The following is an 18,050-nucleotide window of genomic DNA, read 5'->3' as shown; positions in this document are numbered from 1 at the left end:
ATGCTGATATATATTCATAAATTAAACGGATTCTTTCATTTTTCTGGACTGTATAATGACGTGCATCTGAATTTAATAAAATGTGGACGGAAACGTTAATTATCTTTGACTCACCAACGACAGTGGGTCATTTATTAACAGAATCAAGTTTAACACATCACACATTTACATTAATTGGCAAGAATTGAAAATAACGACAGCTTATTAATCAGTTTTACAGGAAGTAAACAATACGGCGATTGTTTTCTCACTTCCAACAGTACAACAGATATTAACCACACGGCGGTGGTTGAAAAACTTTGCTTCAGACATTTCTAAAAATATCTGGATTAATTTCTTAGCAGATAGAAGAGTTTAAAGATTGAAGTTTAGAGGGAGGGAGATGGTGTGTGTGTGAGTGAAAAGTGTTGGACAGAACGACACCCTCCATTCGACCCAGCTTTCCTCGGTACGCTCGGTAGTCAACTCGACTCATTACCTCTCTGACGATGAATCAGTGAAAGCGGAGCTCCGGTTACGCTACCGGTCCAGCGTCTCCGTAGGATGGCAGAGAACCGTCCGGAGTGGTGGCGGGACTTCGTCAACAACAGTTCAGCTCACGGTGGACTCACATGAGTGGAGTCCTTCAGAAGTTCCACTCAGAGGTGGAAGATGTCATAATCCCAAAAGACTTGGAAGAGCTTTGAATCATGGCTGGACTTCTGTTCTCCCAAACGACTGGAGCTGCAAAACTCTCCACCCGACTCCAACTGGAGGTGGAACCTCTTGCAGAAGTCTCCATCTACTCCAACTAGGTTGAACTAGGAAGTACCGACATTTTAAAGAGCTCTATTTCCGGTTCATTTGGGAGTTTCTGATTGGTCGATGGACCAAAACAGAGGTGTGTTTTGTGATGTAAGGTGTTATGAAAAGTCAAGGAAAAAGATTAAGAATGTTTAAGAACAGACAAAAGATATTATGAAGAACTTCAGACTTCGTGGAGTCAATTCTCTAGTATCTTGCTGTAAAAGTTAAACATGACATTTCTTTTTCAGTAAACTTGCAGTTGACCGAAACTTGAACTTTGACCAACTTACACACTTGCTCATTGAAGACAGAAAATCAGACAATGCATCATTAACCTGATTTCTTCTTTGAATGAGGATTAAAAATCGTTATTACTGTTTCACAGTTGATTTAAAAATGAGTAGTTCACTTCAACATTTAAACATTGTTTGAACTAACACAATTTGATTATCAAACATTTGTAAAATAGTAATGATAATTGAAAGTAGTGTTCTTCCACTTGATTTCACTTTGAAAGAAAGTCTCAGGATGGGTCAACCTGTATTTCTGGATTCAAATCAATGAAATGACAGCTTATGTCCCATAAGGTCCTTAAGGTCAAATCCTGACCTTAGGCTTAGTTCACTACACTAGGAAGGAGGGGACAGATACGCATCGCCTTTCTCGGAGGAATCATTCGATTCACTGCGTGACTCTGTGTCAAAGAAGGTGGTGGCATCGTCCCGCGCATACCGTCCCGCCACAGAAAAAAGAAAAAAAAACACCCAGCGGAGCTGCTGCTAACAACACCTTTTTCGAGGGAATCATTTGATTCAACGTGAGAAAAGAACACGTTAGAAAAGGCAGTGGCCTGGGGGCACGTGCTTGGTTGTTGGCGGTGTGTGGGGGTGGTCGGTGGCGTGTCCTCTTCATGGTGGGGGGGGGGGGTGTCCTGTCGGCGGGGCATGGCCTGGGCCGGGTCTGGGGTATTGGCTCTTCTCCGCTCGAGAATGAATGGGTTTACCTCCTGGGTTTGGGCATGGGCTGCCCCCTATAGAGGGCGGGTACATGTCTTGGACCTGGGGGGTACAGAGTGCGTATCGGGAATAATAATGAAATGTATCGTTATTGTATGTCTTTGAGTGAGTGAATGTGAGACTGAGGTTGGGATTGTGTGATTGTGTCTGTGTATGAATGGGTATTTGTTAGGCCGAGACTCGGACTGCCCCCTCTTTGATACAACTGGGGGTGCTTGGCATCGTGCCCCTATCGCGCGGCCCCCTGGTGGGGTGTGCCCTTGCCTGCCGGCGCGCTTGGGGCCCTTGGTGTCGGGGGCTGGGCGCTTGGGCGTGTGTCGGCTCGGCCTAGTGTCTGCCTGGTGGGGCTCGGGTCCTCTGGCCCTGTCGGGCCTTGGCCTGGGTGGTGCGAGTCCTCGGTGCCCGGGCCTTGGTGCCCGGACCTGGACCTACATCGGTGCGGCGGGTTCCGGCGGGGGCCTATGAGTTTGTCGCGGTTGGCCCCGGGGGGTCACTGTATGTGGTCGCTGGTGGGGATCTTCCGATTCTCCCCTGTGGTCCGTTCTGGGGGGTGGGTGAGTGGTTCGTCCTGTGTGGGTGGCTCTGGGGGCTCCGCGGTCGGGGTCCCTCCTGGGGGTCTTGGGCTCTGGTCCCCCCTTTTTCGTCTGCCTCTGGTCTTGGGTGTCGGGTCTCTGTTGCTTCACAGATACTATTAAATGTTCTATTAGAGAAGCCTTATACACATATGCATGCTCACAACCACACACAAATAGAAGCAGGGATGCTTATGTAGGATTTATATGTAGATATATAGATATGTATGTGAATGTATATTCATGTGTATGTATGTATATAGGCGTAGGTATGGGTATATATATTTATGGAAACTTCCTGCAAAGCCATGAATATTTTAAGTTCTTTATACATATGTATTTTGTTGCTGTGTTTTGTCATGTTCTTTGCAGGTGAACAGACAGTGGCCGGGTGTTTTGCCGTGTGCTCTCTTTGTGTATATTTCTTATATTTTGGAGTCTTACTTTGTCTTTTCTTTCTTTCTATCCTATTAAAAAAATAATAAAATAAAATAAAACCTACACTAGATAGTCACTAGAATAAATATTTCATAATAATGGTGTGGAGAGGATGGCTGTAAGGGGAGAAGGGAGGCCATCTAGAGAAAAAAAAAAAGAAAAGGCAGTGGCGTCGTCTAGCGAGTAGAGGCCCTCTACTGAAAAACATTCAGCGGGGCTGCTGCTAACATCGCCTTTTTCGAGGAAATCATTCGATTACCACAAGGAAAAAAGTTAGAAAAGGCGATGGTGTAGTGGACTAGGCCTCTGACCAAAACCTGCCTCTGAGGACCTTCATGGGACAGGAACTGTTATTTCATTGATTTGAATCCAGAAATACAAATTAGCTCATCCAGAGACTTTCTAATTGTATCCTGAACTAATCAATTGAAAGAACACTCTCTTTTTTATATTATCATTACTATTTTACAGTATCTTGATAATCAAAAGTGTGTGTAGTTCATACCATTTTTAAATGTTAAAGTGAACCACTCATTTTAAATCAACTGTGAAACAGTATTAATGATTTTTAATCCTCATTCAAATTAGAAATCAAGTTAAATGTCTATTTTACAAAGTAATTATGCATTTTTTGATCTTCTGTCTGAAATGAGAAAGATTGATGTCGGTCAAAAGTCAGAGACAGTCAAAAAAACAAGTTGTTAGAACGGGCTGTCGTGTTTTTAAAACTTTCAGACAGTAAATAAGAGAAATGGCACCTGCAGTGTTAGTCACTTCGCCAAAACATTTCTCTGTCTGTTCCTAAACATTTCTACTGTTTTCTTGACTTGTAAAAACCCTTTGACGTCACTAGAACCACACCCCTGTTGGTTGCTTCAACCAATCAGGACTTACTAAAAGTGACCGGAAGCAGAACTCTTTAAAAGTCGACACTTCCTAGAACTATTAGTCTTTCTGAGTCTGTGGAGTAATGTCTGCTCAGTCTTCTGAGTTTTCTGAGTCTTCTGGAGTCTTCTGGGCTTCTGTGGAGTAGTTCTGGAGTTTTTCCACTGCTGAGTGGAACTTCAGACTCAGTTTTCCAGTCTGATGGAGTCATCCATCTCTGCTGGGGGCACGGCGCCTCGCTGTGACTATCACCAGGCGAATGCCCTACAACTTCTGAGGAAGTTTGTTCTGTAGAACGGAGTATCTCACGACTTCTGCTGAGTCGCAGCCACCCTGATGAGACGCTGAAAGGTAGCGTGCCAGGGACCTCTTGACCGTAGCGGACCCATCCTCTGCCAAGGTAAAGAGTCATCACAAGCTTCACTACAAGTGTACCGCGGGCGAACTGCGCTTGAAAGGAGCGTGTTGTTCTGGTCTACAGACATAAATCTTCCTTCAACATCTCCCTTTAAACTCCTCCATAATTTCCCATCTTTAAACTTCTATCTTGCCAGTAATTAATCTAGATATCTTCAGAAATGTCTGTTGTTTTTATTAAGTAAAACGTGCCAAGTTTTATTAATCAGAACGAGATCAGTCTAATCAAGTGTACAAAGTTTTGATGTTAAATTTTGATTCTGTTAATAAATGACCACATTTATTTTGATGGGTCAAAGAAAATTAACGTCTCATGTCACTGATTAAACCATCTACGCACAGTACTTCTGTCACATGGCTGTAAGTAGCTCGAAAAAGAGAGAACCCGTTAATTTAAAATATGACTGTAGTGAAGCTTTGAAGCTAACCTAGCCTTTAGAACACTACATCTGGTGGCCCGTACGGTCTCTAAAGAGCTTCTCGTGGCCCGCATGGTCTCTAAAAGAGATAATTTAGGACCTATCCTCCTCTTTGGACATTTTGTGGCTGTACGGATGTTTAAAGAGGTGTGAATTATATGTGACGAAGTCTGTGTTATTGTGGCATAACGCTCATGTTGGCATGAAATGTCTGAGTTTTGAGCTTGGTACAGGCATGGTTCATGCTTGTGGTATTCAGAAAGCTGCAATTACGTCAATGTGTTCATTTTAAAGCTGAAAATTTTACATCTGTTATGTAACTAATGCTGACATGCTGTGGAAAAAACTCTTTATTCTGTTTAAATTGTAGCAGAGGGGGGTTCTGTGTCTGAGCCGGTTCTGTTCACTAGACCCATTGAACGAGTGGTGTTTTAACACTAGAAGTCCCAGAGAAGGGTCATTTAACATTTCTACCTTTGGAACCCAGAGACGGGTCGAGTGACCTGAAGGATTTTAGCTAACATCCTATAATGAGCTGTTAACAGGCGCTTTTGTTTTGTAAATAAGGCCATTACTGGTGCACCACAGGAGGGGGCACGCTTAACTCCCAACTAACTGTTTTCCATTGAGTTTAGCCATTTAGTTTCTAGTTAGTTATATTCAGTTTATTGTATTTTATAATATGAAGATTTTATATATATATATATATATTGGTGGCACGTTGTTACACATTTTGAACAAATTGAAGTCGATTTACCGTTTATTTTTCAATTGGTTTGGCTCATTTCTTGAAACCGAGATGACATTCTCAAAACACCATGTGAAACACAACTCAAGAGACTTTGCATTTTGAGGTTACTGACAATTTGTATGAAACACATATTTTGTTTTGACATATATAGTATTTAGCTTAGTTTTGAGCAAAAAAGCACAGACCATAAGCAATTGTGTGCAAGTCAAGAGGACTAAAACTTCAGCATGAGAAATATAAAAAACAACAACCGTTATTTGTTTCCATGCTTTTTATTTTTGTCATAAAAATACAAGGGATAAAACAATTCTACACATATTTACACTATGCCTAGTGGGGGGGCTGCGTGTGTGTGAGTGGCATGTCCTCCTTGTGTGACTGGCATTTCAGCACTCACTCAGCAGTCCATCTGCACTGTCGAAACATACCTGGCACTGCCAGGGTATGTCCCTGGTACATTTGCCACATGTGTATTTGTAGCAGTTGACGCATCTCACAGTTGCACAATTGTTCGTGCATCGATGTTTGATCTGACACTTTGCCCTTTTGCCAGGGCTGGGTGTGGAAGGTTGTTGCTGAAGCAGTTTCTCCTTGCGTGCCTTCTTCTCACAATTAATTTGGTTTTTTTTTTCTAAACTGTCATTTTGAACCCACTTCTCTTTTTTCTGAAAGAAAAACATTACTAAAATCTTTTAGAAAAACTTTTGCATATATCTTGAAACAGATTGTATGTTTTGCAAACTTTTGTTTTGTTTTGTTCATTTGGCAAAATGACCTGGATAATGCATCTATCCCAAAACACTTCATGTATGCTTCAAAACAAAATATGTGTTTCATACAAATTGTCAGTAACCTCAAAATGCAAAGTCTCTTGAGTTGTGCTTCACATGGTGTTTTGAGAATGTCATCTCGGTTTCAAGAAATGAGCCAAACCAATTGAAAAATAAACGGTAAATCGACTTCAATTTGTTCAAAATGTGCACCAACGTGCCACCAAGAGATATAAGTTCAAAATATAACCAGTTGATTTCGCATCTGTTTGGAGTATTAGACGGACGTTTGTGTGAGTTCAGCTTATCTCTCCCCTGCTGATTCCTAAGGCAATGGCCACATTTACAAATGAAAGGATGCTAATTGGAGCCATCAGAGTTGTCTTCTCTTGTCTTGTCACTACTTTGACTAAGGCTGCGCTTTTTTGCGCAAGTGAACCTGGCTTCTAAATCCCCCGCTCCCTGGATTGGACATTGGAATGCAGTCTGGTGAGGTGGGTGTGTCTGAGTTACTTGTGTGCTAATTTAAAACAAGTTAATGGCCCACAAATTGTTGAGGAGAAGGATGGGGTTTGTCCTCAGGATCTTGAAAATCTAGTCACTCTAGTGCTAAGGGTCTTTTGAGGACTCATTTACAAGAGGGACCTGTTCCAGACAGAACATATAAAGTACAGACAACAATATAAAACTCATGCTCAGACTGCTGTTAAATATACCATATTATATTACATTATTTTTGTTTAGTGCAATGGTTCTCAAATTGTGTTCCCTTGACCCCTGGGGGTTTGCATTCTGGTGATTGGGGGTACTACTAACCTGGAGAAGGATGTCAGGCAGAGTTATGATTTTTTACCACGGCACCTGCAGGCGATGCCTCCTCTGTACAGTTCCCGGGGTCAGGTATCTCCTGGAGTCATCCTGGCCAGCAGCACAAGACACTTTCTTGCTCACAGGTAAACTGACTCACGAGCTTGTGAGCGTCTCCCTAGAGGTGGGACATTAGACACTTCATGGTCATGACACATTTTTGTTTATTTTTAAAAATGTTCAGCACTGTCCTCCCTCCATTTCCCCCGATCATTCCAGTGAAATCTAGATGGCACTGCTCCTTGTCTGATCCGGGTTCTTCCACTGGCTGATGAATTTAGATCTTCTGGGTCAAAGTGCAGACTGCATGGGTGCTCCCACGAAGGATTTTAAAAGTTGGCCTTTCATCTCTCCTGATCACTCTCACCCAACGGGAACATTTTTCTTTGTCCACGGGAAAATTGTGGAAACTCAAATACGGTGTTTTTTGTTTATTACTGGAACAACATGGCACACTGCAGTAAAGTCTTGATGACTGTGTCATGCTGGTTAGATGAGCTGCTGCTGAGAAAGATGGACACAAGAAGAAAGTAAAAAGAAAAATTATTAATCATCAGAACATGGAAATGGTTTGTGTTGATTTGCGTCTTCGCTCCGCCCGAGTTCGTTGTTATGGCTTGTCGTACAGGAAAAACTAAGTTACACTAAAAATAGGACAGAGTCGCTATTTCAAGTTCACACGTATATTTAATAGATAATAGTCACAAGATACATTTTTAGGAATACAATTTTGGTTAGTAATTATTGCAAAAATAAAATAAAAGTGATGAAGTAAATGGATTAAATGAATTTGCATTCATTCTGACCAATACGACCTGCACAGTTGTTTGCAGCTCGTGCTGCATGGTTCTGATTCTGCTCTGGGCGGTTCTGTTTCTCTCTGCTGAGGGGGGAGATGCTTCATGCTTTTATAACCTGTCTGTGGTTCTGCCCCGTTTGGAGCAACACAGAACTTACAACCTCCCCCAAAATGTTCCTTTGTCTAACTTTCACAGTTTTTCTTCTAAGTGTTGTTGGAGTTTCATATTTTCCTATGAAACATATCAATGTCGTTTTTATTAAGTGTGCATGTCTTTCTTCAACTATATAATCACAACTTTTATCTAATTAAAAATGTTCATCCTAGATACTTACTTTATATATATGAAAACTGAAGCAAACTTCACCAGAGTGTTAAACCATGTTTAATGCAGACAATAAAACTCACTAAATAACTCTTGACTGCAGCATCCCATTTAACAGTTTCAGATAATCAGAACAAAGAAAGTTCAATCTGTCCTATTCCTCAGAATACACTAACTACTCCTTGCAACCTACACGTATATGAGGTCAACTGTCATATAACTTATCGTCTGGAATGTATCCATTAGTCCTGGCCGGTCGTAAAACCTCGTATCCATAGCAACGCAGCTTTCTAAACCAATCAGAGGGTGAGACCTCTATAACATCAACAAGAAAGTTCTGTTCACCTCCCCCCATCGTGCTCAGTTTTCTGCTGAGTTTAAACAAAGGAACTGATAACAGAAAATGCCTGTCCTCTTCAGCCTTACACAGACTTTGTTGAAGAGTAAATAAGTTTCACCCATACATAAAAATAAAGAATTAAGCACACAAATATATTTTATTTCACAACATTTGACATATAGTTTTTAATTCAATATTTAAAATGCTATTCTAAACAACAGTGATGGAAGATGTCAGAGATTTTACATTAATAGATAAAGTTAAACATTTTAATGTTACAGCACTGACAGGCAGCAGCAGTGTAGAGTTTAGCAACCCGTTAGCTGCTAGCTAGCTTACTTTACAATTGGAGGCTGTTTCCTGACACAGTTACAGAATGGTAAATTGATAATGATGGATAATTTTACTGCAGCTAACTAACACATAAATACTATTTTTATTAAAGTTAATATAGCTAGTAAACCTTTAAACGTTAGAGCACTGACAGCCCGTGTTGTATATTTTAGCTACTGTGGTTAAAGTTGCTGCAATGATCTATAACATTACCACAGCTAACAAACACATAAATACTGTTTTTATTAACCTTACCTTGCGCTATATCTTGTAATATAACCTTTATAAATAAAGGTTGAAGGAATGAAATTCCGTTAAGTTTCCAGACAGGTCTCCCAAGGGAGAATAGACCCAGAAGTAATGATCCACAGCACCGAGTCAAAAAGGAAGTTGTCTGACGTCATGTGAAAAGGGTCTATTTGAGGACTGCATTTAAGAGACAAAAGAAGAAAATTATTTAATAATATGAGGGTTATGAGGGGGTCCCTGAAACTTTTTCTCTCCTTTAAGGGGTCCCTGAACCTATATTCTCCAACACATCTGACAGTTCTTCTCTTGGAACCCTATACTATATGTATCGTACTGATCCACAGACAGTGTAACTTCTTCTGACTCCTACACTTTTCATCGATACTCTCAAACCATTTATTTGTTTGATTTGAAGATGTATGCTGCTCATCATGTTGCTTCATAGATTTTATGACAATTAACGTTCCTGATGACGCCTTCCCCAATTGGTATTGACACTGGAACTATCCTGGCTGGTGGACCGCTATTGCTTGGTAAATACATAGTCAAACAAGAAAAAAACAAACAAAAAAAAACTGCAATATAAAAAAAAAAAGTCTAAAATGTAGAAATGACTCTGTTTTTTGTTGCTCACACATGATCTTAATTGGTGTTGAATGCTAAGATTGTGTAATGATAAAGTTCAATAAAGGAAACACCAAAACTGCATAACCGGTCACCAGAGATTCATTCTTTAGAGGGAGAACTGTTCTAATAAAAATGTCCTGCAGACTCACAATACTGACTCTGCAGATGATGAAAAAGCACAAAGTGTTTTTAAAGTCAGGTTGGAAAAAAGACACTCAGCACAGACTGGTTATTGGTATAACTATAGAAATTCATTTTTTATTGAACAAACAATTGCAAAAGAATTATGGAGAATGAGGTAAATATTTCCTATATAACTTTGGATGGGTATATGGACATGAACAAATACAGGTATTTATACTTTACCATCTTGTTTATAGTATATGTCTTGATTATCTGTACAAATTGTATTATTCTATATCTAATATGGTCAAACAAAAGCCTCCATAAGCCCATGTACATCTTTATTGCAGCTTTGTTATTTACCATTGTTCTTAGCAGCATTATCATTTACCCTAAGCTCCTCACTGACATTTTATCTGAAAAACAGATTATATCATATTCAGCTTGTATCTTCCAGTTTTTTATGTTTTATACTTTAGGTGGCACAGAATTTATTCTTTTGGCAGCCATGTCTTTTGATAGGTATGTGGCCATATGTAAACCTTTGAAGTATCATACGATTATGACAAAAACCACAGTGAAAAATGTCCTAATTTTAGCTTGGTTATTTCCTGCTTGTCATATTACAGTAACAGCAATGGTGAGTGCTAAAGCTAAACTATGTAGTTTAACTTTGAATGGAATAATTTGTAACAATGCAGTTTTCACACTTCAGTGTGTCAGACCAAAATTCCTTACTGTGTTTGGGCTTGTTTCTTTACTAGATCTTGCAATACTTCCAATGCTCTTCACCGTTTTTACATATGCAAAGATATTTCAAATATCTTATCAAAATTTTAAAACACATAAAAGAAAAGTTGCTGAAACTTGCATACCTCACTTGTTGGTTTTAATCAACAGCTCTTATTTGACTGTGTATGATGTAATTATAGCTCGAGTTGAGTCAAATTTTCCTAAAACTGCTCGCTTTGTAATGACATTGCAAATATTTCTGTATCATCCTTTGATTAATCCACTCATATATGGACTAAAATTGAATGAAATTTCTAAACATCTAAGATCTTTCTCTTTAAGAAGAGTCTAGTTGTAAATATGTCTGCATTTTTATAGGAATTTTAATTTGTAAAGTTCTTTTCTTTCCCTTGCTTGGCTTATGACTGCACACAGTTAATTATACTTTTATCTGAACATTGGTACCTACGTAGGAGAAAAATCTCAAGTTCTGCACAGATCAATTTGTTTCAGGGTTTCCCAAACTTAAAATTCAAAGGGTCAAATATGATTTAAAGATAAGGGCAAAGGTCTAGACCAGGGGTTCTCAAACTGGGGCACCCGGACCCCAAGGGTCTGCGAGCTGCAGGCTGGGGTCCATGAGAGAGAAGGAGAGAAAAAATATATATATTTTTTTGTTTTTTTGCAGACCCCCAAGTCGAGATGACATGATTTAACCCTATTTTGTAATTTGCATTGTTTTTAGCTAAGTCAAATTTTTAAAAAGTGCATAAATACACATGCAGCGTTTCCCCCTGTTACATCCCTTGACAGGGTGCATAATTCTTCCACGATAAGGGGGGGGGGGGGGGGTGTTCGGTTGGGTAGGCAGTGCTCGGTTCTGTTGACCAGGCGGGGTGCACTCCTTGTTGGGGGGAACAATAATATGGGTACCAATCAGATGAACCTAGTGAACCAATAACTCCCGCCTACCTCAGCTCTGAGCCGATCAATACTTTGATGTGATTATGACATTCATCATAAAGCTTTGTGGTCATAAAGTCTGCACAGTTCTTTCTGCTGCTTAGCATTTAGTGGAGATGGAAAGGTATTTAAAACTGGCAACTTCATCAAGTGCAGAAATCCAAAACCAGCTAAACTACAAAAATATAATGAAAGTTATATTGTGTTTGGTTTCATCGAGAGCAGCGATGGAAGACCAATATGTGTCCCATGCCTTCAGGTGAATGAAGCTCTGAAGCCAGCCAAGCTAAACTTTAACAACATCTGACTACGAAGCACCCGGAGTTCAACGATAAAAATTAAGAATTTTTTTCAGTAAAAGGGTGACGACTACGTACAACAAACGAATGGTGAACTTGGTTATAATTTCACAGAAAGTACAGCTGGCTTCTTATTTAGTGGCTCAATGCATCACAGAAAGTAAGGAGCCACCCTCGACTGGACAAGAACTTATTCTCCTAACAGCAGTGGAGATGTGTGAAGTTGTCCTGGGTGCAGAGGCAGCTAATAAGCTTAAAGCTGTACCACTTTCCAATGACACTTTAAGGAGAATAACTGAAGAACTCTAAGCTGACATACTGTTACAGCCACTAGATAGACTGTGTTCATGTGAGCAATTTTCTATTCAGCTGGATGAATCCACAGATATTTCTGCTGTGACTCAATTAATTATTTTGGTGTGCTACCCCTGTTGGAGGCTTTTGGAGGACTTCCTATTCTGTAAAGAGGTGCCGGGCAGGATGACGGGTGAGGACAAACTTATTTTAACATTTATTGAGTTCATTGTGTGAATAGGTAAAGTTTTAAAGTGGTTTTTGATACTGTAAATCTTCTCAAAACAAATTTTTGGAAGTTGAAATAAAAAAAAAAAGTTAATTAAGTGTATCTTGATTGAAAAATATCCCATGTTTAAACTTGTATAGAAATTGTATTAACACTTAAAAAAAAACAGGTCTTAAGTATTTAAGTTATTTAAGTATCAACGTTTGGCTAACAAGCTGGCCAGAGAGCTGCTTCGGCTAGTGAGGCCAGCGGAGACCCAGTCCGTCGCCGTTTGGACCTGCGAGCCGCTGAAACCGAGCCGTTTACGGCGGAGACCCTGTCCGCCGCTGCTGGACCTGTGAGCCGCTGAAACGGAGCAGTTTACGTCGGAGACCCGGTCTGCCGCTGTTTGGACCTGCGAGCCGCTGAAACGGAGCAGTTTACGTCGGAGACCCGGTCCTCCGTCGATTGGACCTGCGAGCTGCTGGAACTGAGCTGTTTACGGAGGAGACCCGGTCTGCCGCCGATTGGACCTGCGAGCCGTTGAATCCGAGGAAGCTAAACTACAGCTGTGGGATCTGGGAGCTGTTGCAACCGGGACCTGGTCTGTCACCGTTGGGGCTGCGAACTGCTGGACCGAGTGAATCGTGAGACCGCGTGGGACCTGGAGGTGGTTGCCTCTAGGCCTCGGCTAGACCTGGCTAGGCCTCGACTAACAACATAAGCTAACAACATGAGCCTGTGAACCTCGTGGCTAGATCCTGTGCTTCTGAGAGTTGAGACCAATAATCCAGAAGTATCGTGAGTAATGCCGAGCAAACACAGAGATAAGAGACAAATGTCGGAAAATAATACAGAAGATATGGAGGAAGTTAAAAAATCTTTGAACTTTTTGAGTGCTGAACTGACTAAATTGAGTGCTGAACTGACTAAAGTATCAGCTAAATGTGATTTACTGACAGGACTGTTTGAAGAAGTGAGACAATTGAAAGAACTGATGACTAATAAAGACAGAAAAATAGCTGAACTGGAACAAAAAGTTGACGACATGGAACAATACACAAAAATAGACAACTTGGTGATCACTGGACTGGAAGTTAGGAACCGAACTTATGCAAGAGTTGTTGCTGGTACTAACATTACAGAAGATGTACCACAGGAAGAACTACAGACTCTGGAGGAGCAAGTAGTGAATTTTTTACAAAACAAAGACATTGACATCGAACATGAGGACATTTCAATCTGTCACACCCTGCCCAACAAATCAGATAAAGCCAAACCATCCATAGTCATCAAGTTCATTAGCAGGAAATCAAGAAACAAGGTAATAATGCAAGCAAAAAAACTGAAGGGAACAAATGTTTACATAAATGAACATCTAACTAAAAAAAATGGAAATATTGCACGTGAAGCAAGGTGGTTGAAAAAAATAGCATCGACTTGGACAAGAAATGGAAACATCTGGATCAAACTAGAGGAAGGATCTCAGGCTAAAATAATAAAAGACCTGAAAGATCTGGAAAGTCTAAAATGAGCTCAGGTGAGGACAGATGATAAATCATTGACACAACTTCACAAACAAGAAATTAACAAAATATAAAATGAACAAATACATTAAAACATGGCAACATACGAAGACTTAGAGTTTAAAATATACAATGTTGAAGATGTGATTGATACAAATTTTTTCCCTGCAATAAAAGACTGTGAATTTTACAATGAAGAACAGTTTAATGACATCAATATAACAAATGGAGGTCTCTCTATTATTCACTTTAATAGTAGAAGTATAAATGCAAATATATCAAAAATAACAGATTATTTAAAACAGCTAAACAGAACCTTTACAATAATAGCACTGTCAGAGACATGGCTCAACGATGAAAACACAAATAATGTTCACATGGAAGGTATGAATTATATCATGTGAACAGAAGCAACAAAAGAGGTGGTGGAGTGGCTCTACTTGTTAAAAATGAAATAAAATGTATATTAATTAATGAAATGTCAATAATTGTTAATTATATCATGGAAATAATAACAATAGAAATAATAAACAAGAATGATAAAAACATATTGATAAGTTGTGTATATCGATCTCCAGGATCAAATATAGAAATATTCACTGATAAAATTGTACAACTATTGGACAAGAGTTTTAATAAAAGCATTTTTTTGTGTGGAGACTTTAATATTGACCTGGGAAATAAAACAGATTCAAATAACATCAGTACATTTACAAATTCATTGTATAGTTTAAATCTTTATCTGTTAATATCAAAACCAACAAGAATTACAACTCATAGTGCTACAATAATCGATAATATTTTCACAAATGTAACAAATGGGGATGTGATGGGAGGTATTTTAACGAGTGATTTGAGTGATCACTTACCAGTTTTCATGATTTATAAAAATGATCAAAGCATTACAAAAGAAATCACAATTAAGAAAAAAACAATAAACACATCAAAAAAAGCAATGGACAAATTAAAAGATGATTTACATAAACAAAGCTGGAAAGACGTGTATGTTGATGATGTGAACAGATCATATGATGAGTTTATGAATATTTTGGGGTCTCTGTATGAAAAGAATTGTGTGCAAAATAATTATACAAAGAGAAATGTTGTTGATCAACCATGGATGACGAAAGGGTTGAGAAATGCTTGTAAAAAAAAAGAATTATTTGTATACATGTTTCTTGAAATTGAGAACACAAGAGGCTGAAGAGAAATATAAGAAGTATAAAAATAAATTGGTAGGGATTATAAGGAAACACAAGAAGGAATATTATAGTGATTTATTAAATAAAAGTAATGGTGATATGAAAGCTACATGGCAAGTAATAAATAGTGTTCTGAAAAGTCATAAAGAAAAACAGGTATTTCACAATATTTTTTGAAGGATGAAAATGAAATTGTAAATGGATTTAATCATCATTTTGTGAACGTTGGATCGAGTCTTGCAGCTAAAATACCAAAAGTAGACAATAATGTGAACCATTCAGCTATAAGTTGTGACCATAGATATAAACACTAGATCCCGCATCGGCTGCTGCGGCGCAGGATTTTCGTGCGCCATTTTGGAACGGTCGTCCTTATTTAGTTAAAGCAGAAGATGTCTCAGCACTTCGCAGCTTATTTCTGTTCTAATCGACGGACCGTTGACGTCCGGTCTGGGGGGATAACTTTTCACAAGTAAGATGAACATATTATTGTTAGTATTTTGTGAATATAATATTACTGTACTGTATTTATGTCCACTAGCTGATGTGATGTTCAGTGTAACACGGTGTTCAGCTGCAATGAAGCTGACTGAGATCTGATGACAGGAATATTTTTCTAACAATCATACTCACTATTTCAGCAGCTTTGGTTCATTATCAACAGATATGCATCAAAACTGGAGTTTTGTTTAAGTTCTAGGAAATAAAAAAATAAAACTAGGGAGAATATAGGAAATAGAAAATAAGATTGACCTCCTCTGTACAATGTTTTTGTGCAGACACAAATCTCCTGTTTTCATTTTGAAGGTTTCCCAAAGAACAAGATGCGAGGAAGAGGAGGAAGTATCTTTGAGGAGGATTCATCTGAGCAGTGAGGATTTTAAACTGGAGGATTCTGATCAAACTGGTCAGACTGTCCGACTGAGAGATGGTGTGGTACCATCGGTTCACTTCAGAGAGTAGGAGCATCATTATAAGTTCATTAGAGTTCATAAATTTACATATTTTATTGTCAGTCACAAGGTGAGACACCTCCATGTGTTTATATGAACAGGTAACTAGAGACTGTAAAGTTCATATTCATGATGTTTTTTCATTTCAGCTTGAAAACTGCAGGACTACAGGAACTGAACAAAAGCTGGAGCTGCTCTGTCTGTGGCCTCTCAGGAACGTGCACGTCTCACACACAACCTCAGGAACGTGCACGTCTTACACACAACATCAGGAACGTGCACGTCTCACACACAACCTCAGGAACGTGCACGTCACACACACAACCTCGACCTCATGATGTGAGTATTTCTATTTTAAACTTTTATTTTCATTTACTCTTTATTTATCCAGGTCGACTCACTGAGTCACGAGAACTCATTTTCTAGAGAGACCTGTTTAGGAGCAGATGGTGGGGGTTGAGTGCCTTGCTCAGGGGCACAGAGTGGGGCCAATGAGGGCGGAGGCAGGTGTGGGTGTTTCACCTTTTCCACCCACATTTTGATGTTGACGGTGCCGGGAGTTGAACCTGCGACTTTCCGATCACAGGCCCATCTTCTAACCTCTGCTCCACCACTCCCCCAACATAACATCATATCATACTGGTCATGGTCATATTAAAATCTCACTGGTTTCCTTCCGGGCAGCACGGTGGCGCAACTGGTAGAGCTGCTGCCTCTCAGCGAGCAGGTCCCTGGTTCAAACCCCGGTCCGGGGGCCTTTCTGGGTGGAGTTTGCATGTTCTCTCCGTGCATGCGTGGGTTTTCTCCGGGTGCTCCGGTTTCCTCCCACAGTCCAAAAACATGCATGTTAGGCTGATTGGTAACTCTAAATTGTCCCTAGGTGTGAGTGAGAGAGTGAATGATTGTTTGTCTCGTTTGTCTCTATGTGGCCCTGTGATGGACTTGCGACCCGTCCAGGGTGTACCCCGCCCCTCGCACAGTGATTGCTGGACATAGGCACCGGCGACCCCCGTGACCCAAAATGGAATAAGCGGGTAAAGAAAATGGATGGATGGATGGTATTAGAAATCACTGTCAGCTACCAATAAGCCAAATTTCAATTGAATAGCTGTAAAAATGGCAGAGTTTTTGTCTTTTTTTCTACTTTAGTTGCCATCTTGGATGTTTTATTTGAACAGCTATATAGTAGCTAAAAAAAAAGGTAGAAATAAGTGGAGAGAGGACATTTATTCTGAATTGGGCTGAAAAGTTTGTTAGAGCTAAAGAAAAAAAAGAATTAGGTGGAAAAGCTGAAATTTGCATAAAATCAGCTAAATAAATAGTAGCAGAACTAGATGCTAATTGCAGAAATAAGCAGAAAGAATCATACCTAGATGAACTTAGCAAAAATAAGTTATAAGCACAAATATATTGAACTTAGCTGAAACAAGCTGAAATGAACAAAAAAAACAGCTGAAAATAGCAGATTTTTTAAAATTGTCTAAGGAGGCTTAAATTACCAGAAAGAAGTGGAGAGATAACAATTGTGCTCAATTAGGCTTAAAGAAGGATAACAAAAAAAAGTTGAAATTTATCAGAAAAACAAAAAAACTATCAGGAATTTGTCAAAAACTGCTGAATAGTAGCTAAAACAATCAGAAAGAAGCTTAAATTACTAGCAGAAAGTGGGGAGAGCAGGTTTTTGCCGAATTAGGCTGAACAAAAATTAAATTGCAAAAAAAAAAAATTGGAATTAGCTGAAATTATCATAAAACAGCTAAATTGTAGGTAAAACAGCAGAAATAGCTGAAACTTGCAGATATATGCTGAAAGGAGAAGAACAAGCTGAAATTAGCAGAAATAAGTTAGAAGAAGCACACAAATGTTGATATTAACTGAATAAATCTGAACGGAGCACAAAACAGCTGAAAAAAAAGCTGAAATTAGCTGAATAAAAAAAATTGCACAAGGAAGGTGAAAGAAACTTAATCTGAACAAAATGTGAAAGGAGCAGTAAAAAACACAAAGTTTGTTTTCTCAGTCATCCAGGTATATAACAACAAAAAAGGTTGAATCATGTCATCTGGACTTCGTTTTTTTTTTTGTTAAAAAGAAACGTTTCGCCCCTCATCCAAGAGGCTTCGTCAGTCTGAGGCCTAGCCATCTGGTATTACCCA

General features: G+C 39.3%; 1 protein-coding gene across 1 annotated transcript; it reads left to right on the top strand.

Moving 5' to 3' along the window:
- The first annotated feature begins 9,880 nt into the window (after positions 1 to 9,880).
- LOC119419346 (olfactory receptor 6-like) lies at positions 9,881 to 10,801 on the top strand. The gene has a single exon (XM_037686653.1). It carries the CDS (start codon positions 9,881 to 9,883, stop codon positions 10,799 to 10,801), a length of 921 nt encoding a protein of 306 aa, XP_037542581.1.
- Positions 10,802 to 18,050: the final 7,249 nt, after the last annotated feature.

Source organism: Nematolebias whitei, chromosome 13 (genome assembly GCF_014905685.2).
Source record: "Nematolebias whitei isolate Nwh7 chromosome 13, NemWhi1, whole genome shotgun sequence".
NCBI classification, from domain to species: domain Eukaryota; kingdom Metazoa; phylum Chordata; class Actinopteri; order Cyprinodontiformes; family Rivulidae; genus Nematolebias; species Nematolebias whitei.
This window is presented reverse-complemented; position numbering and strand designations above follow the sequence as displayed.

Bases quoted from the DNA above. Each gene is read 5' to 3' on its own strand.
- LOC119419346 (XM_037686653.1), top strand. From the start codon at position 9,881: ATGGAGAATGAGGTAAATATTTCCTATATAACTTTGGATGGGTATATG.